At 42.2% G+C, this 24,975-nt stretch overlaps 1 protein-coding gene across 10 annotated transcripts in view; it reads right to left on the reverse strand.

The window, feature by feature from the left end:
• Positions 1 to 24,975, reverse strand: part of LOC135914605 (uncharacterized) — a 257,330-nt gene that overhangs the window by 229,211 nt on the left and 3,144 nt on the right. For 4 of the 10 annotated variants that reach the window (XM_065447520.2, XM_070525271.1, XM_065447531.2 and 1 more), the window contains exon 2: positions 8,219 to 8,352. In XM_065447520.2, coding sequence (XP_065303592.2) covers positions 8,219 to 8,314 — 96 coding nt within the window. In that variant the 5' untranslated portion in view covers positions 8,315 to 8,352. Of the gene's footprint in view, positions 1 to 8,218; positions 8,353 to 12,448; positions 12,580 to 13,720; positions 13,874 to 16,767; positions 16,907 to 18,999; positions 19,120 to 23,178; positions 23,248 to 24,450; positions 24,596 to 24,975 lie in introns of those variants that run through there. The other 6 variants (XM_065447523.2, XM_065447528.2, XM_065447526.2 and 3 more) reach the window with 6 other exon arrangements.

A 24,975-nucleotide genomic window follows, 5' to 3' on the forward strand; every position in this document is an offset into this window, starting at 1 on the left:
CTTTACCGTGTGGCAATGGAATTGCCGAGGATTTTATCACAAAAAGCGCCTCTCATGCAGTTAATAAAAACCTCTCCAGACAAACTGAAAATAATTATGCTGCAGAAAGCCTTGGCGGATGAGATCAGCCTATCCGGATACAAAGCGACATGCAGGGGCAAAGAGCCGAGTAGGGGGCTAGCCACGCTCATAGATAAGAAAATACCTTACATAGAACTTGATTTTCGCCTTGGACTAAACAAATTAGAATACTTACTTCTGGAAATAATTTTGAAAAGGAATAGAAGCAAACCGCAAAGCCTCTTTTGTCTTAATGTTTATAGCAGCCCTAGCGACATGAAACAGAGTTTCAGGGCATTTCATAATAAGACTATGGCTGTTACTAAGCACGCTCCACTCATTATTGGAGGGGATTTCAATGCCCCGCATCAAACCTGAGGATATCGCTGGAATATTAAGAAAGGGAATCGACTCTGGCACCTAGCTACAGATCTGAGTCTCTCCCTAATCCCAGACCCAGCTTATCCCCCTAGGTGTGCTACATCTACATGCAGGGACTCCACCCCAGACCTTACTTTTGTATCAAATTTAGCGAACGCTGGCTGGAATAACTCCAATATTGACCTGGGTAGTGATCATTACATATTAGAGATACTATTAGAAACACCAAGTAATGAGATAAAGCAATTTAACTACATTGGCTGGGATCTTTTTCGGAAAGCAAGGAAAAGCAGAGCTGAGACACAGGCAAGACAAAAGAAAACGCTCCAAACTTGAACCACTCAGCTCAGGGAAGATGCAAAGGCGGCAACGAAGGATATTACCACAGAGGAGGATATCGAAATCATGGACAGTAGGCTGGCGCACTTGATTGAAGCCAAACGATCTATGTTAAAAAGATGGAAAACGAAACGGCTGAACAGGAGACTCAGGAAGCGCATAGCATTGTTGAATAGGGAGGTGGAAGAACCCTCCAGAAATATAAAGAAACAACAATGGGATGGAGCTTTGTAATTGCATAGATGGTCTAATTAGACGTGGTGGAAATTGGAGCTTATTTAAACATTTGCTTCATGAGAACGACAAGAAATCTAATAGGATAACAGCAGTAGCAAGACTACTCCATCGTGAGAGTCAGGAAACAACGGAGCAGGCCATTCTGGATCGGCTCGCAGCTAGGTATTTACCACTTAAAAATAGCAATGAGAAAACAGACCTGCCTGAATATACAGGGGAAGACTGTGAGCCTATGGATCCAGAATTCACAAATAGCGAAGTTCGCGCAGCCCTCTACGACCTCAACAGTAGATCTGCTGCCGGTCCAGATGGCATTTCCAATAGGCTGTTGAAAATTTTGGACGATGAATCTATACAATATTTACCAGAGTATTTCAACGAACTCTCGAAAAACAGTGATTATCCGAAGGAATGGAGAATTGCTGACACAATTCTTATTCCTAAACCAGGCAAGCAACTCAATCTGACAACCTAAGACCCATATCGTTAACATCATGTCTGGGCAAAGCCATGGAGCATGTCATACTCAATAGACTGACTAAGTATGCAGAAAACAGAAATGTTCTTCCGCATAACCTGATCGGTTTCCGTCTGGACTTTCGACTCAAAATGCAATGCTTTTAATCAAACAACACCTTATTCATGCTAGCCCGCTACATACGAGAGCCCTTCTAGGCTTAGATGTAGAAAACGCCTTTGATCGCATCAAGCACAGGGCCATATTGGATATCCTCTCGGAGATGGGATTGGGTAAGCGATTGCACAGTACAGTCAAAGGCTTTCTCGGTGGCCGTTCTGCTTGTCTTATGTTAGGCGAACTCCAATCGACAACCAGGAACTTGGGAATTGTGGGACACCACAAGGGTCTGTCCTTTCTCCCATGTTATTTACTTTGGTAATGTCAAAAGTGGCTCGAGGTCTCGCACAGATTGAGGGTATCCACTTTGCTATATATGAAGATGATGTAACAATGTGGAGTGTCGAAGGTAATATGGGACAAACAGAGACCAAGCCACAGGAAAGAATTTATGTGGTGGAAACAGCTTTTGGGGGTATGGAACTGAACTGCTCTGCTAAAAAATCAGAACTATTGGTATAACGGAGCAGTAAGCGTGGGTGCAAGCCGAACGGATATATCCCAGAGAAAGAACCCCCTATTGACATATACGCCAAGAATGGAGACCAATCAGGCAGGTGGAGACTATTAGAGTGCTAGGACTTCTCCTGCAAGCGAATGGATCTAATTGCAGGATGATAGAACACATCGCTAACAAATCAGGAGTCATTAGGCTTCTGCGTAGAGTTACCAACAAGCATAAGGGGCTAGGAGAAGACAGTGCCCTAAGATTGGTACATGCGTTCGCCTTTTGCCACTTGTCGTACGTGGCTGGCATGCTACAATGAACACAGGCTGATAAGAACAAGCTAAATGCCTTAAACAGACGACTTATAAAGACTGCACTAGGATTTTCCATCAGCACGGCCAATGAGCACGGCCAAAGCTTATTGCGCCTAGGGCTGCATAACACACTAGAGGAGATAGCTGAGGCTCAACAGGTGGCCCACCAGGAGAGACTAATGGGGACACGACCTGGGAGGACACTACTTGAAGAAATTGGCATAGAAATTAACAACCACACCAACGAAGCAGAATTATTAACACAATTGCAAGCGGGACTACGAGAAACAATAAAGACGACCCCGTTTCCTAGGAACATGCATCCGACACCTAACCTCGAGAGACAGAAGGCAAGGGCGAAGGCACTCCTTCAAGACATAGATCAACATAAGCAGCAGGCGGTGTTCGTTGACGCTGCCTGGGTTAGAAATAAGGATGCGTATACCTCCATTGTTGTAGACACTCAAGGTAAAATACGGGATGCCATCACCGTCTATACCAAGGACCAACAGTAGCAGAACAAGTAGCAATCACCTTAGCCATCCGGGCTAATTGGTGGACACATATTTACAGCAACTCTAGAACAGCCATACGCAACTTTACCAACGGACATGTGACACGGATAGCAACAAAATTACTAGAGAAGGTCAACAGTGAGAGGATTAAAATCCGCTGGTTTCATGCACATCTGGGGCTGGTGGACGGAGCTCAGAGAGACCTTAATGAGGTGGCAGATGAAGCAGCACGAGGACTTTCTTGCCATGCTCTTCAAGACCGAGCAACTTACACTTCACCCGGCGAATACAGGGATCAATTATTAAGATAAAACGAAATCACGAAGCAGTATTATTTAAGCAGAGGGGAAAACCCATTGCCACACGGTAAGCTTTGCAGAGCCCAAGCGATCACATTACGTCCACTACATAGAAGAACATACCCAAGTCCAGATTTTATTAACAGGATCTATCCGGAGAGGGAAACACAAACCAACTGTAATAAGTGCAATGGCATCGTTACTCTTGACCATATGCTTTGGCAGTGCCCCGCGGTCTTCACAGACTGTGACAAGGAACAACAATGGTGGCGGGAAATGATACACAGTGAATCACTTTCTGACCAATTACGGGCAGTCCAGAAGGCCCGCGAAATGGCTCAAGGGCTCGGCCTGAGAGTCCCAACGTGGGGGCGACCCGCGTCAACCTAGGGTTGACCTTCCGGACCCAATAAAGTTCATCATACCATGCCATACCGATGTAACGCCACTTGAAGCTCATCAAAAATGCTCTGCCTGAATCCTTAACACGTGGCGGTCGTGATTTAACTTGCACCCCCCCCCCCAATCACTCGCAAATCGCTTCAAAAACTACTTATACGCAGTAACTCCATGTAATGAACCTGTGGAATTGGTTTCAGGACCCGGTAATATGAAGCAGAGCATCTTCCTTGATCCAACAGATAAAAATGAAGTGTATCACACTTTTATGTGCTTAAATAATACTAAATCACTCGATGCCGATAATTTGCCGATCTCTCCAATAAAACACGATATGCATTTCATCACAGAAGTTCTTGCACATATCTTTCGTTAATTAGTTGTCGAATCAGGAGCTTTTCCAAAAGCTATGAAAAGAGACAGAGTAACAGTCATTTTTAAGGAAGGAGATTGTACCATAGAAAAGAATTACAGGCCTATTTCTGTCCTTCCTGTCTTCTCTAAGTGCCTTGAAAAAATTAGCTTTGTTCGAATTGCGCGGTTCTTCAATAAATTCTTTGTTCTAATTCTAATTCTAATTCGTTGGACAGTATGGCTTTCGAAATGACAGGTCTACTGAAACTGTACTGCTGACATTTAAAGGAGCTATAGTTTATCGCATTGAAAAAAAAAGCGAATTCACACTCGGTATTTTTTTAGATTTCAGCAAGGCCTTTGTTTCCCTCGACTACAGTATTCTTTTGCACAAACTAGAATCAAATGGAATTCGGGGTAATTGCTTATCTTTACTGGAATCTTATCTTCAATATAGATTCCAGAGTGTACACATCAATAAATGTAGCTCGTCGTGTACCGCAATAAATGTAGCTTGCGGTGTACCGCAAAGGAGTATTCTGGGTCCCCTGATGTTCAATGTTTATATCAACGATATCGTGAACATGGGCACAACAGTTACGTACGTAATATAAGCAGATGATTCAACGATACTTATCTCTGACATTAACTTGCCTCATTTAATATCCAGAGCTAACGACGTGCTTTGGGAGATTTTCTCGTGGTCAAAAAATCAGGTGACTTAAGATAAACCCAAACAAAACTAAAGCTGCTATATTTCGTGTTGAAAGTAAAATGGTGCCTACTCACCAGCCGTTAATTCTTGACTCACAGCAAATAGATATTGTTGGTACGCATAAAATACTTCGGGTTTACCTTTCATCTAACTTATGTTGGGATGCTCACGTTAACTACCTATGTAGGAAAATGTAGTCTGTAACAGGAGTCGTGTGTCGCTGCCGTATTCTGCTGTCGCTCAAGGACAAACTTCAAATGTTTCACGCATTGTTTAACTCACATTTAAATTACTGTTCGTTGATTTGGGGCACAACAACAAAAACAAACATGAATAAAATACTTGTTCTACAAAAAAGAATAATTCGATGCGTTGGAAACATTGAACGTCTGGGAACCACTTGCAAATTGTATGAAAGGTTCAGTATTGTTCGGGTTGACAACATATACTCATGCCATTTGTTGAACCCATTCTACTTTCCAAACAGAGAACTCGCGGACTTTATTACAGCCTTATCATGTCTAGAGCATCGTGTTATTACAGTACGTACAAGAAAGACCCATATATGGTCTATACCTCAATTTCGTACACCTTATAAATATCAAACTTTGGCATACAACGTCCCAACAACACTAAACACATATCAAAACACAAACAATTTCAGTAAAAACAGTTACGTTCTTTCTCTTATTCTATTGTTTGCTAGTAAAAGATTCAGTATCTATAAATATCTACTATATATACACTGATTGCAAATCAGTCACTAAAAACATTCAAAATATTTTTTGACCATTTTGGATTTATTTGTGTGAGTGGTCAATATGTTGTACTATGTGTTGTAATTAGCATACGCATTTTCATGAGCATCGTATTTCAAGTCTATTTGTGTGATCTATGAATACGTATAGTATGCGTTGTAATCAGCATGTTTTTCATTTTGCCATTGTCACGGGGTATCGTAGTCCTCTACCTGTGCACCTTGTATAACCGCTGTCATGTAACGGTCACGTGGGCCCCGTCAAGCCGTTTTCACGATTTTAAGCCCAGCGAGTCTTCCAGCATATTGTCTGGTAAATAAACATGAATTTAAAGAGTGAAAGTGCAGATAAACCCTGCCCGAAAAAAATTACGATAATTTTGTCATGCCCTGACGGTGTCGCTTTTTAAACGAAATTTGCGCACTTGTTTGTTCGTAGCCAGGAGCGAAATCTAAAGGTAGCGTCGACGCAAAGGCAGTCTGACAGGTAGCACTTCTATCGCATTCCTTCGTTTTCTCAAGAAACAAGAAATGTCATTACCCGACCAAAGCTGCGCCCTGAAACTGCGCATTACACGCTAGGTGTGTTGGTGTCTGTCTTTCTTCAAATTTAGAGCAAAATAAAGTAATAAACGAATGAAGTAATGATTCATGGGTGATAGTTTATCTGGCTCTGTTTCTAAGCGCTCAAACAATTTCAATACAAAATGTGTTGTTTTTTTACCCAATCACAACGCAAATTCTTTTCTTTCCGGTTTTCTATTTCTTGTACTGAAGTTGAGCTTAGCCGTACACATGGACAGATATGGGGATTCTATATGGGGGGAACATACTTTAACATTTGTTTCACAGAAAACACTCATAACTTGTTTCAATGTCACGCTCAGCAAATAAATATTCAGTGACACAAAATGTATCTTGACTTTCTTCCGGAAGTAATGGTTGCGTTCACAAATATAGGCTCCAATAATTAAGTGGTTGCACTCAGAATTATCACGTCCTCTACATGCATTGCGCTAGAAAACAACACGCCACCATGAAAATCAAAGTCAATATTTCCTTAACCTATGAAAGTAAACAACCCGCAACATGAGTTTTGTGGAGGTGCAATTTCCCTCGCTTCTTGAAAGTCCCTTTCGAGGCCAAAGTTGCGTAAGTTAGCGTAAGTCTACGAAGCATATTGACTACGCTCATTTGCATTCATTCAGAGCCAATCTGCCCTTAGGAAGTGGGCCCTAGATAATACATCTAACACTTAATGGCATCCTCGATTTACCATTTTATTCCATTAGAGTGACACATACAATACCCCAAAAATTCTAGGACATTAAACAAGTGGCACCTTCTTCCGTGAACGTAACTATAGAGCATGGAAGTGATCGAACGTCTGTTCCTTTCATGCATTGAAGTATTTGCTCCTACAGTGGTGGGTTTTATGTATCTCTCTCCTTTCCAACCTTGCTGTATTCTAGAAGTCTTTGTTTCCTTTTTCGGCTGTAGTTTGTTTACGTCGTACGTAAATTTTGTTGTACAATTTATTTAATAATTGCTGCAACAGATACATTCGTGCTTGATTTGTTTGCTGCTTTTTGTTGTTTTATCTGATTTACTTTGCACATTATCTGTATTAATCGCGTATTTTCACCAACTTGTAACTATTACCACTCCTGCTAGGGCTCAAAGTATGCAGAATCTGTAGTATTTCATAAATAATGAATGTATGAATGAATAAATAAATAAATAGGTATGAGTAGGAAACGCCCGGCCAAAAATTTCAAGCTTTTTCACCGCAGACCACATTGTGGTTTTGTTCGTAATTTACAGAGACAGGTTTCTTCATAGGTAAACCGAAGGTGCACGTTTGATTTGCTTTACATTATTTGGGTGACAGAACTGCAGTCAAAGAAAACGGCATCGGCCTACTTCTTCTCAAGAAAGTGAGTTGCGTGCCAAACTTTTTGATGTTTATCCTGTGTTCTTATTCTAACACAATAAATGACGCTTGCCGCCTGTCATTCAGTGTTGGCCCACGAGATCTAGCTAGCAGCTTCGAACACATTGTTGAATTTTGGTAAGAGAAAGCTTTTGTTGCCTTGTATGTTGCCGGTAGGAAACGGGTGCATAAAGGGTTATGACTAGGCTCCAGTGTCAAGCCATACTTCATCCCAGTCTTCTTCCTTTCTACATAAAGAATGTAACTTTTTTTAGTATACTTAAAACTCATGTCTCAGTAAATGAGTTCTAGGGGTGCCGTTTATCACTGGGTTCAGTGTCTTCGTTCTATTTGTTGTAGTTTACTACATACAACACAAGGTCGTGCGCGCGATGCCAGCCACTGCGCGCCCATTATAAGGGAAAGAAAAAGTATGCTACACCATTGACCTGACGCCCTGCATCTTGGCGCGATGAGTGCACGAATAACTACCGGGATGAAGATGTCTCCAGTTATGTAATTTGTCGTGCGCATGACGGCGTGCTATAGCTTTCCTTCTGAACACAGGTTGATGGTAATGTATTAGGAGGACACCTCATGTTCCTGAAGGATTTCATGTGACCTCTCATTGCATGCCTGTCAGTCGAAGATATAACCCTCCCCTCCCCCCTCCCCTTGAGAATAAAATGCGTGAGTCATCGAGTGAAATCACAATTAAGTCACGTTATGCGTTCTCGCTGTAATATTAGGAGCTCTATGAGGAAACAGCATTTTGTAATGACTCTATTGAACGGTCCCGAATGCCCGCTGAGGCATATGTGGTGACTTACCGTGTATATTTGATGAAAGCCTCGTTTCTCCCGGATTTCTATGAACTGTGCCAAAATAGGAAATGGCCAAGATTCGCTGGGATTGTAGTCCATCATCTTGTCTACAAAAACCTTGGCACGGGTGCTGTGCCTACCTGCATCCATAAAAAGTAGACCTCATTCAAGACCAATAGTTTTGATGCGATTCAAAAACGTGTCTGAAGACGTGAATGCCGAGTGCGTTATGGCGCACACGCCCCTGCCGCACAATTTGAGATTGTCCTTCCCAGCAGTTGCATTCGCGCAGCTTATCAACAATATGGGTTGGCCATTGAACATGGAAGGTACCATTTTAGTGAGTGCTGTTCAGAATATCAGGGTTGCGTAATATTGAAGGCTTGCGTAACCGAAAGGTGTGGCTCTGTTAACACTTGAGGGTCGGCTGTCGTCTACGTAGATTGGATTTGCTCTGTGGCCGTATTCAATACACGATATATGCAGAGATACAATTCCAACTCTCTGAAAACAATCGCTGGTACAGTTCCCCAATTCCGGCGCGCCGTCGTGCTGATGAACGGCTTTTTACAGATGTTATATGTTACAGATATTATATGTTGTCGATGGCGGTGCCATCTCGCGAATTCCAAGGAAATGAGTCTGCGCTTCCTTTCGACACACATAACGGGCAGTCGGGTATGCGACCGGGCTAGTTGATGTGTATCCATGATGTTTGACAGCGCGAACATACACGGAAGATGGTGAAAGAGGCGACAAGTGAAGACAGGCGCTGAAGGTGCCACGTGGCACCACCGCTTGTCTGCGCTTGCCGCCTCTTTAGCCGCCTTTTGTCCGCGTTCGCGCTGTCTAACCTCATCGATCTAAAAGGCTGCCGTCGACAAGATCGACCAATGTATCAGTACGTGTGTGTGTTACCTCGGACGACTAGGGATCGGCTACTGGAAATGTCCCGCGCTACAGTGATAGAAAAGATTAATTACATTTCTACAATGCTCACCGGAATCCAACCCATGTCACAAGGTCTCATCAAGAACAGCAACCTGAGGCGTTAGCGGGATGCGCCGCAAATGCATTGCGTATGTGCTGTATGTTAATGAACATCGTAAGTTCGTTTTAATGAACTTGGGTCACTGAGTATGTGCCATTGATTGTACAGGAAGCAAGGAAACAATTCTCGGCGTTCACAGGCACCTACGCGCCAGTCCTCGTCTCGGACGTTATACGCATATTTTCCTGCAGTTACACCACATGGCGCATTGTGTCCAGGGAAAAGAGCTATAGAGGATCCAGGTTGCCGCATGACATGTTCCTCAACGTTCGTACGCTCCCGTGCACAACGCATTTTAGATGCCACACGCAGGCTTCGTGGTGGTGGCGCAAGATGGCTCCGAGAATTCCTAGGGAAGGGAGTGTTCTTAGTCCCGCTGGAGTAGACGCCTCACACATAACTCGTTTCGAAAGTGCGTATAAGCTATGCCACCATATTATTTCAATGCTAACGCATTACGTCGACAGTCACCGTGAGGTAATTTCTTCTTCCGCAATTTCTTTTCGTTATGTTTTGGGCCCTTTACGTAAATATAGTGCACTCTGTTTGATTCCTATCTTGTGACGCAATATTTATCAAAGCGCTGACATAAGAATCGTTTGGTGACTCGCAGCATTTTTTGAACAAGGCAATAAAACGCTGTCTTTATTTACAGACAGTTACTTTGGTTTTCTTTCAAAGGAAACGGCATTATCCTACTGGTTTTTGTTGTCTAATTGGTTAACCAGAGGTGAGGGCCATGTAGAAGTAGGGATGGCTCCGGTGAGGCTGCGTAACATCATGCTACCATGCCCGATTGTCATGGAATATAACGGGTATACTTACGAGTAAGTGACAGTCACTTTGACGTCACCGCTATTGTTAAGGCGCGCTTGGAAAAGAATGCAAAGGCCTGCTATCTAGAAGGCGTTAGGCTGTACAAGAGCAGAGAAAGTAGGTACCAGATAAGGAAGGTGGCGCCAGCGTCTGCAATTGCTCCGCTTCGTCTTGCTTAGCTTGCGGTGTCTGGTGTAAAATCGCAGCGGCGCGCAACCGGGACGTGAAAGTATAGCTAAAACAAATTTTCAGATGATTAAATGTGGCAGGGTGATGTGATGTACCGTTGGAAGGGCTCGGCTGCGTTATGCTGCAACGCATTCTTTTATTATGGGCATGAAGTACGATCTCCCCAGTACGTGTGTGTAGCCACTGCCAGTGCGATCAGTGGGTAGCCTTCTCCTATTAATTTTAGAGCAGGGCTGTCTGTGGCTATGCCACCGCAAAAATATTCAGTTTGGTTCGGTATAATATTGTAATGACTCTTTAATGCATGCGCGTTACATTGACGCGGTGTCTTTTCACGGCTTTCTGATGTCGCGTTAGGGATACATGAAGGGGCACAGCCAGAAATTTTGAACAGTTGCGCAGGGCTAAGGATGACGAAGGCGTATTATCCGAAAGAATTATTTTTATTCGTCAATTCGCATCATGTGACATCAGGAGGTTTCCCGGTTTTCTTAACGTCACATGCCATATAAGCGAAGTGGAAGTAGCATGAAATGGCTCATGCAGTCATTCCATCCCAATGTGTGGAATATATTTACGTTATAACGCCATAGCGTTGTGCAATGCCGAATCACTTGCACTAGAAAATTTAGGGTATCTTCAATATGCACTGTTCCGGACCATCAGCAACAGGATTGCTATGATAAGGATAATTATTGCTAAATAGTATGGGTTAGAATGACTGTTTAAAATTGTGGGAACCGCTGACTTTATATAACTTATATATCATCATCATCATCATCATCATCATTGTCGTCGTGGTCGTCACCATCGTCATCATCATCATCATCATCACCTTTAAAGCCGCAGTTGTGTACTGTCTCCTCCATAAGTAACAAAGCTCGAGTGGTACAATTTTGTGTCTCAAGCAACCCCAGATGAGTAATGTGCTCTAGAATCAGATATAGAAAAAACAAAACAAAATAACTCAGGGCGCTTCCATTCAGAAGAAGGATGACCAGTCAAGCTGGGTATGTGGGCCCCTTAAAGGCGAACTGCACCTCCGCCTCGGGTAGGCCCGGCGCTGCACTATCTTCGGCATCGCCGCACGTATGCGAGTGCTTAACGCCTGCTTCACCTCCACCGCGGGTCGGCTCGATATTTCACTATCTTCACTATTATCCCACGTGTGGGGAGTGCTTAACGTCTGCTTCAGCTCCGGCGCGGGTCTACCCGTATAGGCGTTGAGCATATATTCGAATTTGGAATATCCACATCCAATTTAGCTTCTATACTATTGGTAACAGCATTACTGTGACTTTCCATTCAGCAAGAAAACGTAGTAAAATGGAAAACGAAATGAATGGTTTTTGGGAAGCGCAATAATTGCAAAGTAACACGCACATGCTACATCTGAAATGAGGTGTGAAACTCTCGGCCGCACTATCGCCTCTGAGAGGTATTTTGTAAATATTTTTGTAGAACGCGTCGAGTAGCGTTATAATTAGGGAAACTACAAAGCGGGAATTTCATTTGTTTGTTCTCAGCGTTACTGCGCTAATATTTTCACATAAGCATATCTTTTAAGGAGATCAGCACTATAAGAATACATACGCACTTTCGGGGATGTTGCTATGCTAATGTGTGTTTTTTTTACACTAGTTTTGAGGTCAATTGGTGTTAAACGGCACTCTACAACCTAATAGGAAGAATCTTAAGCTTCTTTGCGGTGGGACCTGTGTTCAAAACTGACACTGCGTATGTGCCGATTTTTAATGAGCCTCGTGGACACCTACTTCAATGCGGGGTTTGGCCCATTTCATTGAACCTCGTCATTCACACTACTTGGGTATCTCGGTATCTCTGGTGGATTTTGTCTACACATCCATGCGACCATGGCGGAACTAACCTTTAAAAGCTTCGCTGTAATTGGCAACAAAGTTTGTCACGTCTTTGTGTATCTCACTGAGCTATTAATCAAATATCTCGTTTTTGACGGTGACCAAGGGGGGTCAAGTGGCAAGAGTGCATTCGTGCGCGAGCGCCGAGGGGCGCCAACGAGCTAGCTGCGGAAGAAGGCGATGACGCTGGAGCCAATTCTGATGATGATAGTTATGCGTCTACATAGGGACACGATCCTGGGGAAACTAGTCTTAAACAGCTTCACTTTCACGAAAAAAGAAAGAAAACACAATGCTCACGCAAATTGAAGATGCCCCTGCTTGGACCTCTTAAACCTGCAGCTGAAGCTTAAAACCTAAATTTCGGCTGACGGCGTTCGGACCACTTTAGGCGAAAGTTGGAGGTCTTCTGTGGCAGGCTGTATTTTGTGATACTGAATTGGGCAATGCGGAAAACAGCTTTAAGGGCTCTCGCGTGTTGCTAAGGCCATTGTTTCTTGGGGGCATCAGCGTTAAGTAGCAATGGACACATGACATTGACATACCAACGGATTCTCTCTCTTACGAATATATTGCGGCGTTATATGTAAACAATACCACAAGCAGACGAAGGCATTGATGTATTAGTGCGCTATTGAATAACTGACAGCGTCGTTAATTTTTCGAGAACAATGAAAAAACGCCGAAACTTCTAGAACAACCTACATGCAAGCAGGTCCCTCCGAAGCCTCTAACAATTCTGTCTGAATACACTCAGCGCATACTAAATGTAAACGAGCATATGCACGCATTGATACTCGTTGGTATCCTATACCTTCTCGAAGCTCTTGAATTTAAAGTGGATACAAACATAAAATGGTCACCTGCCGAGATAAGCAATCATTTTGGAGCATTGGTGTAAAAAACAGAAGCGAACGGATTCGTACGAGAAAATACGTTACAGGTATAAGCAGCGGTGCGAAGTAGTAAGAGGAGATTTTGAGGAACTATACACAAAAACGCTGGACCGAACAGTTTCTACAGATAAACTCAATCAGACAAGGTCACTATTTGACATCGCACCGTGAGGCGTTGACAAAAAATTGCGATCCCCATTGTGTTCCAGACAGCAGCTCGGTTACATATACGTCTCATTAATGTCGCCTGTGACAATACGGTGGCAATGCAGTCTGTCGCTAGATTGCTTCGGAACAAATCCGAATAACGTTCACATTCATTGCGAAGCTAGCTCCTTATTGTATTTCTTCCAGGGGCGATGATTTGCTGTAGATAATTCTTAAAATTCGTAATGCGCAACGACGAGGCACTTGCCCGAGGAAACCAATAGTGACTTGAAAATCCGCTGTACCCTATCGTCCACTATGGTATTGCATTTTCGGAAACATTAACAGCTAAACTCTATCATTTAGAATGACTAAATTTAATATTACGAACACTGCGCACAAGTGGCACTGTAGTAAAGCCGTACATATCCAACTGCCCACATCGGAAGTAACACTTTTCGATCGGTAGAATTTAGCGTCTGAAGCAATACTATGTGCTGTAGTACATTTTTATAAAAGAAATGCTCACGCAAATTCAAGGTGCTCCTGCTTCGACTTCTTAGGCGTATTTCGTACTACGGCTGAAGGCGTGGTGCGGTCCGCTTCAACTAAGCGTTCGTGTACTTTTGCGGTAGGGGATATTTTGCTATTCGGCACTATGCCGATCGAAAAAGGTTTTGATTCGCTCCGGCGTGTTGCTATGGCCATTGTTCTTTGGGGCATCAGCGTTTCGTAGCAATTCACCCGTGAAAGCCGTCTCTCTTACGAATATATTGCTGCTTTGTATGTGCATGAAACCACAATGAGACCAAGGAATTGATGTATTGGAGCGTTTTCGAATACGTGACGGCGTCCATAACTTTTCGAGAATGATGACGCAACACCGAAATTTCCAGAACGAACTACATTCAAGCGGGTCCATATAAATTATGTTTATTCATTATCAAGGAGATCGTTAACTATTAATAACTGCCTAACCTTGCATGCATATGCGATGCTCTGACACTTTGGTTAAATAAAATCGCAGTCAATTTAAATGGGCGGTGAACATATATGCAAAGTTGCAATTAGATTGTAATTATTGATTTCCCTTTCTAGTATACATGTTAAAAGACATCCAATTTAGCCTATATACTATTAGCCACAGCATTGTTGTGATTTTCAATTCAGCATCATAACGTAGTAAAATGGAAAACGAAATGAATGGTTTTTAGGACATGCAATAAATCCCAAATAACACACACATACTAGATATGCAAGAAGCTGTGGTACTCTCGGCCGCACTATCGCTACAGAGAGTTAGTTCCTAAATATTTTTTGTAGAACGCCATCATTAGCCTTCTACTTGGGGAAATCACAAAACGGGAATTTCATTTTATGTAGTCAGCGTTATTGCACTATTAACTGGAGCGCAAGCACCTTTTAAGGAGACCAGCACTCTTTGGATCCATAAAGCACTTTTCAGGATGTTGCAATGTTTGTATGGTTATTGATAGTCGTCTTGAAGTAAATTTTTGTTAAACGGCCGTCAATAGTCTGTAGGTTTAACATCAAGCTATTGTTCTGTGCGAACTGTGTTTAACCTGGCACTGCGTATGTGCCAATTTTTATTGTGCCTCGTAGACACCTACTTCGATGCGGGGTTTGGCCCATTTCATTGAACCTCGTCATTCACACTATTTGGGTATCTCGGTACCTCTGGTGGTTTTGTGTCTACACACCCATGCGACCATGACGGAACTAACCTTTAAAAGCTTCGCTGTAATTGGCAACAAAGTTTGTCACGTCTTTGTGTATCTTACTGAACAATTAATTAAATATTTCATTTTTGACGGTGACCAAGGGGGGTCAAGTGGCAAGCGCGCATTCGTGCGCGAGCGCCAAGGGGCGCCAACGAGCTAGCTGTGGAAGAAGGCGATGACGCTGGAGCCAATTCTGATGATGATAGTTATGCGTCTACACAGGGACACGATCCTGGGGAAACTAGTCTTAAACAGCTTCACTTTGAAAAAAAAGAAAGAAAACACAATGCTCACGCAAATTGAAGATGCCCCTGCTTGGACCTCTTAAACCTGCAGCTGAAGCTTAAAACCTAAATTTCGGCTGACGGCGTTCGGACCACTTTAGACGAAAGTTGGAGGTCTTCTGTGGCAGGCTGTATTTTGTGATACTGAATTGGGCAATGCGGAAAACAGCTTTAAGGGCTCTCGCGTGTTGCTAAGGCCATAGTTTTTTGGGGGCATCAGCGTTAAGTAGCAATGGACACATGACATTGACATACCAACGGATTCTCTCTCTTACGAATATATTGCGGCGTTATATGTAAACAATACCACAAGCAGACGAAGGCATTGATGTATTAGTGCGCTATTGAATAACTGACAGCGTCGTTAATTTTTCGAGAACAATGAAAAAACGCCGAAACTTCTAGAACAACCTACATGCAAGCAGGTCCCTCCGAAGCCTGTAACAATTCTGTCTGAATACACTCAGCGCATACTAAATGTAAACGAGCATATGCACGCATTGATACTCGTTGGTATCCTATACATTGTCGAAGCTCTTGAATTTAAAGTGGATACAAACATTAAACGGTCAGCTGCCGAGATAAGCAATCATTTTGGAGCATTGGTGTAAAAAACAGAAGCGAACGGATTCGTACGAGAAATTCCGTTACAGGTATAAGCAGCGGTGCGAAGTAGTAAGAGGAGATTTTGAGGAGCTATACACGAAAACGCTGGACCGAACAGTTTCTACAGATAAACTCAATCAGACAAGGTCACTATTTGACATCGCACCGTGAGGCGTTGACAAAAAATTGCGATCCCCATTGTGTTCCAGAAAGCAGCTCGGTTACATATACGTCTCATTATAGTCGCCTGTGACAATACGGTGGCAATGCAGTCCGTCGCTAGATTGCTTCGGAAAAAATCCGAATAACGTTCACATTCATTGCGAAGCTAGCTCCTTATTGTATTTCTTCCAGGGGCGATAATATGTTGTAGATAATTCTTAAAATTCGTAATGCGCAACGACGAGGCACTTGCCCGAGGAAACCAATAGTGACTTGAAAATCCGCTGCACCCTATCATCCGCTATGGTATTGCATTTTCGGAAACAATAACCGCTAAACTGTATGATTTAAAATGACTAAATTTAATATTACGAACACTGCGCACAAGTGGCGCTGTAGTAAAGCCGCACTTATCCAACTGTCCACATCGGAACTAAAACTTTTCGATCTTTAAAAATTTAGCGTCTAAAGCAACACATAATTTACTATGTGCTGTAGTATACCCGCCGTGGTTGCTCAGTGGCTATGGTGTTGGGCTGCTGAGCACGAGGTCGCGGGATCGTATCCCGGCCACGGCGGCCGCATTTCGATGGGGGCGAAATGCGAAAACACCCGTGTACTTAGATTTAGGTGCACGTTAAAGAACCCCAGGTGGTCAAAATTTCCGGAGTCCTCCACTACGGCGTGCCTCATAATCAGAAAGTGGTTTTGGCACGTAAATCCCCAAATATTATTATTATTATTATGTGCTGTAGTATCATTTTTATAAAAGAAATGCTCACGCAAATTCAAGGTGTTCCTGCTTCGACTTCTCAGGCCTATTTCGTACTACGGCTGAAGGCGATGTGCGGTCCGCTTCAATTACCGTTCGTGTACTTTTGCGGTAGGGGATATTTTGCTATTCGGCACTATGTCAACAATCGGAAAGGGTTTTGATTCGCTCCGGCGTGTTGCTATGGCGATTGTTCTTTGCGGCATCAGCGTTTCGTAGCGATGCACCCGTGAAAGCCGTCTCTCTTACGAATATATTGCTGCTTTGTGTGTGCATGAAACCACAATGAGACCAAGGAATTGATGCATTAGCGCGTTTTCGAATACGTGACGGCGTCCATAACTTTTCGAGAATGATGACGCAACACCGAAATTTCCAGAACGAACTACATTCAAGCGGGTCCATATAAATTATGTTTATTCATTATCAAGGAGATTGTTAACTATTAATAACTGCCTAACCTTGCATGCATATGCGATGCTCTGACACTTGGGTAAATAAAATAGCAGCCAATTTAAATGGGCGGTGAACATATATGCAAAGTTGCAATTAGATTGTAATTATTGATTTCCCTTTCTAGTATACATGTTAAAACACATCCAATTTAGCCTATATACTATTAGCCACAGCATTGTTGTGATTTTCAATTCAGCATCATAACGTAGTAAAATGGAAAAAGAAATGAATGGTTTTTAGGACATGCAATAAATCCAAAGTAACACACACATATTAGATATGCAAGAAGCAGTGGTACTCTCGGCCGCACTATCGCTACAGAGAGTTAGTTCCCAAATATTTTTTGTAGAACGCCATCATGAGCCTTCTACTTGGGGAAATCACAAAAGGGGAATTTCATTTTATGTAGTCAGCGTTATTGCACTATTAACTGGAGCGCAAGCACCTTTTAAGGAGACCAGCACTCTTTGGATCCATAAAGCACTTTTCAGGATGTTGCAATGTTTGTATGGTAATTGATAGTCGTCTTGAAGTAAATAATTGTTAAACGGCCGTCGATAGTCTGTAGGTTGAATATCAAGCTATTGTTCTGTGCGAACTGTGTTTAACCTGGCACTGCGTATGTGCCAATTTTTATTGTGCCCCATAGACACCTACTTCGATGCGTGGTTTGGCCCATTTCATTGAACCTCGTCATTCACACTATTTGGGTAACTCGGTCTCTCTGGTGGTTTTGTGTCTACATACACATGCGACCATGGTGGAACTAACCTTTAAAAGCTTAGCTGTAATTGGCAACAAAGTTTGTCACGTCTTTGTGTATCTTACTGAACAATTAATTAAATATTTCGTTTTTGACGGTGACCAAGGGGGTCAAGTGGCAAGAGCGCATTCGTGCGCGAGCGCCGAGGGGCGCCAACGAGCTAGCTGTGGAAGAAGGCGATGACGCTGGAGCCAATTCTGATGATGATAGTTATGCGTCTACATAGGCACACGATCCTGGGGAAACTAGTCTTAAGAGGAAGCTTTAGCTCGAGTGCTCCTGTCTAAATACGCGCAAAAGGAGAATTTGTTTTTCTCGGCAACCACTGCACCAAATTTGACGAGGTTTGTTGCATTTAAAAGACAGACATAAAATCTAGTGACTCTTGGTTTCGAATTTTCGATTTAGGCTGTCAATTTTTTATTTAAAACTGGCAAAAACTGAAAATTTTCAAAAAACGAAACTATCAAGTTTACAACTCTGTCTCTCAACCACTAAAAATGATTATACAGTTCTGTGAATTGCATCTAATAGTACATCTAAAGCGGACAAAATTGATTTGATACACATGGAAACAAAAATACATTCATAGGGAAATACAACTATTGCAAAACCGTTGTAAGGAACGTAACAAATTCACGTTAGATTTAAAATGACATATTGAATTTGTCCGCTTTGAATGCTCTAATGGATGCCGTTTACAGAACCACGATATCAGTTCTTGATGCAGAGGTATGAATTTGTAAACTTCCTGCTTCTATTTTATTCAAGCGGTCAAATATTTGAAAATCGTTTTAAGAAAACTCAAGCCCTAAATCGAAATTGCGCTTCCAACAGTCACTAGAATTTAGCTTTCTCTTTTAAATGCAACAAATTTCATCAAAATCGGTCCAGGGGTTATCTCATAAAAGCGTTTTGGCATTTTACATGTATTTGAATAGGCGGCGTCGGAGTTGGGCCCGAGCTAAAACTTCCTCTTAAACAGCTTCGCTTTGAAAAAAAAAAAAAAAACACAATGCTCACGCAAATTGAAGATGCCCCTGCTTGGACCTCTTAAACCTTAAGCTGAAGCTTAAAGCTTAAATTTCGTCTGATGGCGTTCTGAGCACTTCAAGCGAGCGTTGGAGGTCTTCTGTGGCAGGCTGTATTTTGTGACTGAATTGGGCTATTCGGAAAACAGCTTTATGGGCTCTGGCGTTTTGCTAAGGCCATTGTCTTTGGGGGGCATCAACGTTTAGTTGCAATGCACACATGACATTGACATACCAACGGATTCTCTCTCTTATGGATATATTGCGGCCTTATATGTAAATAATACCACAATGAGACGAAGGCATTGATGTATTAGTGCGCTATCGAATAAGTGGCAGCGTCATTAATTTTTCGAGAACAACGGAACAACGCCAAAACGTCCAGAAGAACCTATATGCAAGCAGGTCCCTCTGAAGCCTCTAACAATTATGTCTGAATACACTCAGCACATACTAAATAGAAGCGAACGCATTGATACTCGTAGGTATCTTATACCTTGCAGAAGCTCTTGAATTTAAAGTGGATACAAACATTAAACGGTGAGCTGCCGAGATAAGCAATCATTTTGGAGCATTGGTGTAAAAAACAGAAGCGAACGCATTCGTACGAGAAATTCCGTTACAGGTATAATTAGCGGCACGAAGTAGTAAGAGAGGTTTTTGAGGAGCTATACACGAAAACGCTGGACTGAACAGTTTGTACAGAATAATTCAATCAGACAAGGTCACTGTTTGACATCGCGCAGTAAGGGGGTGACAATAAATTGCGATCCCCATTGCGTACCAGACAACAGCTGGGTTACACATACGTCTCATTAATGTCGCCCGTGACAATGCGGTGGCAATGCAGTTCGTCGCTAGATTGCTTCGGAACAAATCCGAATAATGTACACATTCATCGCGGAGCCAGCTTCTTATTGTATTTCTTCCAGGGGCGATAATATGTTGTACATAATTCTTAAAATTCGTAATGCGCAACGGTTAGGCACTTGCCCGAGAGAACCAATAGTGACTTCAAAATCCGCTGTACCCTATCGTCCGCTATGGTATTGCATTTTCGGGAACAATAACCGCTAGACTGTATGATTTAGAATGACTAAATTTAATATTACGAGCACTGCGCACAAGTTGCACTGTACTAAAGCCGCACATATCCAACTGCCCCCATCGGAAGTAACACTTTTCGATCGGTAGAATTTAGCGTCTAAAGCAATACTATGTGCTGTAGTACATTTTTATAAAAGAAATGCTCACGCAAATTCAAGGTGCTCCTGCTTCGACTTCTTAGGCGTATTTCGTACTACGGCTGAAGGCGTGGTGCGGTCCGCTTCAACTAAGCGTTCGTGTACTTTTGCGGTAGGGGATATTTTGCTATTCGGCACTAAGTCAATCGGAAAGGGTTTTGATTTGCTCCGGCGTGTTGCTATGGCCATTGTTCTTTGGGGCATCAGCGTTTCGTAGCAATTCTCCCGTGAAAGCCGTCTCTCTTACGAATATATTGCTGCTTTGTATGTGCATGAAACCACAATGAGACCAAGGAATTGATGTATTGGAGCGTTTTCGAATACGTGACGGCGTCCATAACTTTTCGAGAATGATGACGCAACACCGAAATTTCCAGAACGAACTACATTCAAGCTGGTCCATATAAATTATGTTTATTCATTATCAAGGAGATCGTTAACTATTAATAACTGCCTAACCTTGCATGCATATGCGATGCTCTGACACTTTGCTTAAATAAAATCGCAGTCACTTTAAATGGGCGGTGAACATATATGCAAAGTTGCAATTAGATTGTATTTATTGATTTCCCTTTCTAGTATACATTTTAAAACACATCCAATTTAGCCTATATACTATTAGCCACAGCATTGTTGTGATTTTCAATTCAGCATCATAACGTAGTAAAATGGAAAACGAAATGAATGGTTTTTAGGACATGCAATTAATCCAAAATAACACACACATACTAGATATGCAAGAAGCTGTGGTACTCTCGGCCGCACTATCGCTACAGAGAGTTAGTTCCTAAATATTTTTTGTAGAACGCCATCATTAGCCTTCTACTTGGGGAAATCACAAAAGGGGAATTTCATTTTATGTAGTCAGCGTTATTGCACTATTACCTGGAGCGCAAGCACCTTTTAAGGAGACCAGCACTCTTTGGATCCATAAAACACTTTTCAGGATGTTGCGATGTTTGTATGGTAATTGATAGTCTTCTTGAAGTAAATATTTGTTAAACGGCCGTCGATAGTCTGTAGGTTGAATATCAAGCTATTGTTCTGTGCGAACTGTGTTTAACCTGGCACTGCGTATGTGCCAATTTTTATTGTGCCTCGTAGACACCTACTTCGATGCGGGGTTTGGCCCATTTCATTGAACCTCATCATTCACACTATTTGGGTATCTCGGTACCTCTGGTGGTTTTGTGTCTACACACCCATGCGACCATGACGGAACTAACCTTTAACAGCTTTGTTTGTCACGTCTTTGTGTATCTTACTGCACAATTAAATAAATATTTCATTTTTGACGGTGACCTAGGGGGGTCAAGTGGCAAGAGCGCATTCGTGCGCGAGCGCCAAGGGGCGCCAACGAGCTAGTTGTGGAAGAAGGCGATGACGCTGGAGCCAATTCTGATGATGATAGTTATGCGTCTACATAGGGGCACGATCCTGGGGAAACTAGTCTTAAGAGGAAGCTTTAGCTCGAGTGCTCCTGTCTAAATACGCGCAAAAGGAGAATTCGTTTTCTTCGGCAACCACTGCACCAAATTTGACGAGGTTTGTTGCATTTAAAAGACAAACATAAAATCTAGGGACTCTTGGTTTCGAATTATTTATTTAGGTCGTCAATTTTTTTATTTAAAATTGGCGAAAACTGAACATTTTCATAAAACGAAACTATCAAGTTTACAACTCTGTAACTCAACCACTTAAAATGATTATACAGTTCTGTGAATCGCATCTAATAGTACATCTAAAGCGGACAAAATTGATATGATACACATGAAAATAAAAAAATGTATTTATTTATTTATTTATTTCAAGAAACCCCTAAAGGCCCTCACAACGAGGGTATTACATAGGGGGTGACAAAAATTCTACAAGCAACCCAGAGAAGCGTATTCAAGGAATATGCAAAGAATAAAAAAAAAACAGAACAACACTCAATGAGACATAATGAAAAAAAAACGCATCGTAGTAAACAAAACACAAAAAAAATGTATATATATTAAAAATCAAACACATTGCGGTAATGGAACAAAACTAGAAAAAAAAAAGCTACTCATCACATTCATTTTTTAGAAGTTCATGAAACTTGGACGAATTAATTTCAGTTGCGATTGAAGCAGGCAGCTGGTTCCACTCAATAATTGTTTTGGGTATGAATGATTTCGCAAAAGATGAAGTGCGGCAAATGATGCGTTTGATCTTGAAAGGATGGTCACGGCGTGGAAAGACCGCCGATGGTGATTGAAAGAAATCGTCATGAAGCAACGGATGATGGTAAATTTTGTGAAAAAGTGTTAAGCGAGCAAGTTTGCGACGATGGGAAAGGTTATCAAGACCAGCACGAGCCTTTAACAATGTGACGCTAGTGAAACGTGAGTAATCTGAAAAAATGAAACGAGCAGCACGGTTCTGCAGGGATTCGATGTTATCTATGAGGTAGGTTTGATCCGGGTCCCATATGGCTGAAGCGTACTCGATTTTCGGACGGATTAGGGTGATTAGGGAAATACAACTATTGCAAAACCGTTGTAAGCGACGTAACAAATTCAGGTTAGATGGAAAATGACATATTCAATTTGTCCGCTTTGAATGGTCTAATGGATGCCGTTTACAGAACCGCGATATCAGTTCTCGATGCAGAGGTATGAATTTGCAAACTTCCTGCTTCTATTTTATTGAAGCGGTCAAATATTTGAAAATCGTTTTAAGAAAACTCAAGCCCTAAATGGAAATTGCGCTTCCAACAGTCACTAGAATTTAGCTTTCTCTTTTAAATGCAACAAATTTCATCAAAATCGGTCCGGGGGTTATCTTATAAAAGCGTTTTTCCGTTTTACATGGATTTGAATAGGCGGCGTCGGAGTTGGGCCCGAGCTAAAGCGTCCTCTTAGACAGGTTCGCTTTCAGAAAAAAAAAAAAAGAATGCTCACGCAAATTGAAGATGCCCCTGCTTGGACCTCTTAAACCTTAAGCTGAAGCTTGAAGCTTAAATTTCGTCTGATGGCGTTCTGAGCACTTCAAGCGAGCGTTGGAGGTCTTCTGTGGCAGGCTGTATTTTGTGACTCTGATTTAGGCTATTCGGAAAAGAGCTTTATGGGCTCTGGCGTTTTGCTAAGGCCATTGTCTTTGGGGGGAATCAACGTTAAGTAGCAATGCACACATGACATTGACATACCAACGGATTCTCTATCTTATCGATATATTGCGGCCTTATATGTAAATAATACCACAATGAGACGAAGGCATTGATGTATTAGTGCGCTATCGAATAAGTGGCACCGTCGTTAATTTTTCGAGAACAACGCAACAACGCCAAAACTTCCAGAACAACCTACATGCAAGCAGGTCCCTCTGAAGCCTCTAACAATTATGTCTGAATACACTCAGCACATACTAAATTTAAACGAGCATATGTACGCAGTCATGCTCGTTGGTATTCTACACCTTGCAGAAGCTCTTGAATTTAAAGTGGATACAAACATTAAACGGTCAGCTGCCGAGATAAGCAATCATTTTGTAGCATTGGTGTAAAAAACAGATGCGAACGCATTCGTACGAGAAAATACGTTACAGGTATAATTAGCGGCACGAAGTAGTAAGAGAGGATTTTGAGGAGCTATACACGAAAACGCTGAACCGAACAGTTTGTACAGATGAACTCAATCCGACAAGGTCACTATTTGACATCGCGCAGTAAGGGGGTGACAGTAAATTGCGATCCCCATTGTGTTCCAGACAACAGCTGGGTTACACATACGCCTCATTAATGTCGCCCGTGAAAATACGGGGGCAATGCAGTCCGTCGCTAGATTGCTTGGGAACAAATCCGAATAATGTTCACATTCATCGCGGAGCCAGCTTCTTATTGTATTTCTTTCAGGGGCGATAATATGTTGTAGATAATTCTTAAAATTCGTAATGCGCAACGGTCAGGCACTTGCCTGAGAGAACCAATAGTGACTTCAAAATCCGCTGTACCCTATCGTCCGCTATGGTATTGCATTTTCGGAAACAATAACCGCTAGACTGTATCATTTAGAATGACTAAGTTTTATATTACAAGCATTGTGCACAAGTGGCACTGTAGTAAAGCCGTACATATCCAACTGCCCACATCGGAAGTAACACTTTTCGATCGGTAGAATTTAGCGTCTAAAGCAATACTATGTGCTGTAGTACATTTTTATAAAAGAAATGCTCACGCAAATTCTAGGTGCTCCTGCTTCGACTTCTTAGGCCTATTTCGTACTACTGCTGAAGGCGTGGTGCGGTCCGCTTCAACTAAGCGTTCGTGTACTTTTGCGGTAGGGGATATTTTGCTATTCGGCACTAAGTCAATCGGAAAGGGTTTTGATTCGCTCCGGCGTGTTGCTATGGCCATTGTTCTTTGGGGCATCAGCATTTCGTAGCAATTCACCCGTGAAAGCCGTGTCTCTTACGAATATATTGCTGCTTTGTATGTGCATGAAACCACAATGAGACCAAGGAATTGATGTATTGGAGCGTTTTCGAATACGTGACGGCGTCCATAACTTTTCGAGAATGATGACGCAACACCGAAATTTCCAGAACGAACTACATTCAAGCGGGTCCATATAAATTATGTTTATTCATTATCAAGGAGATCGTTAACTATTAATAACTGCCTAACCTTGCATGCATATGCGATGCCCTGACACTTTGGTTAAATAAAATCGCAGTCAATTTAAATGGGCGATGAACATGTA

The sequence above is a fragment of the Dermacentor albipictus genome, chromosome 9 (assembly GCF_038994185.2).
Source record: "Dermacentor albipictus isolate Rhodes 1998 colony chromosome 9, USDA_Dalb.pri_finalv2, whole genome shotgun sequence".
Lineage (NCBI taxonomy): Eukaryota > Metazoa > Arthropoda > Arachnida > Ixodida > Ixodidae > Dermacentor > Dermacentor albipictus.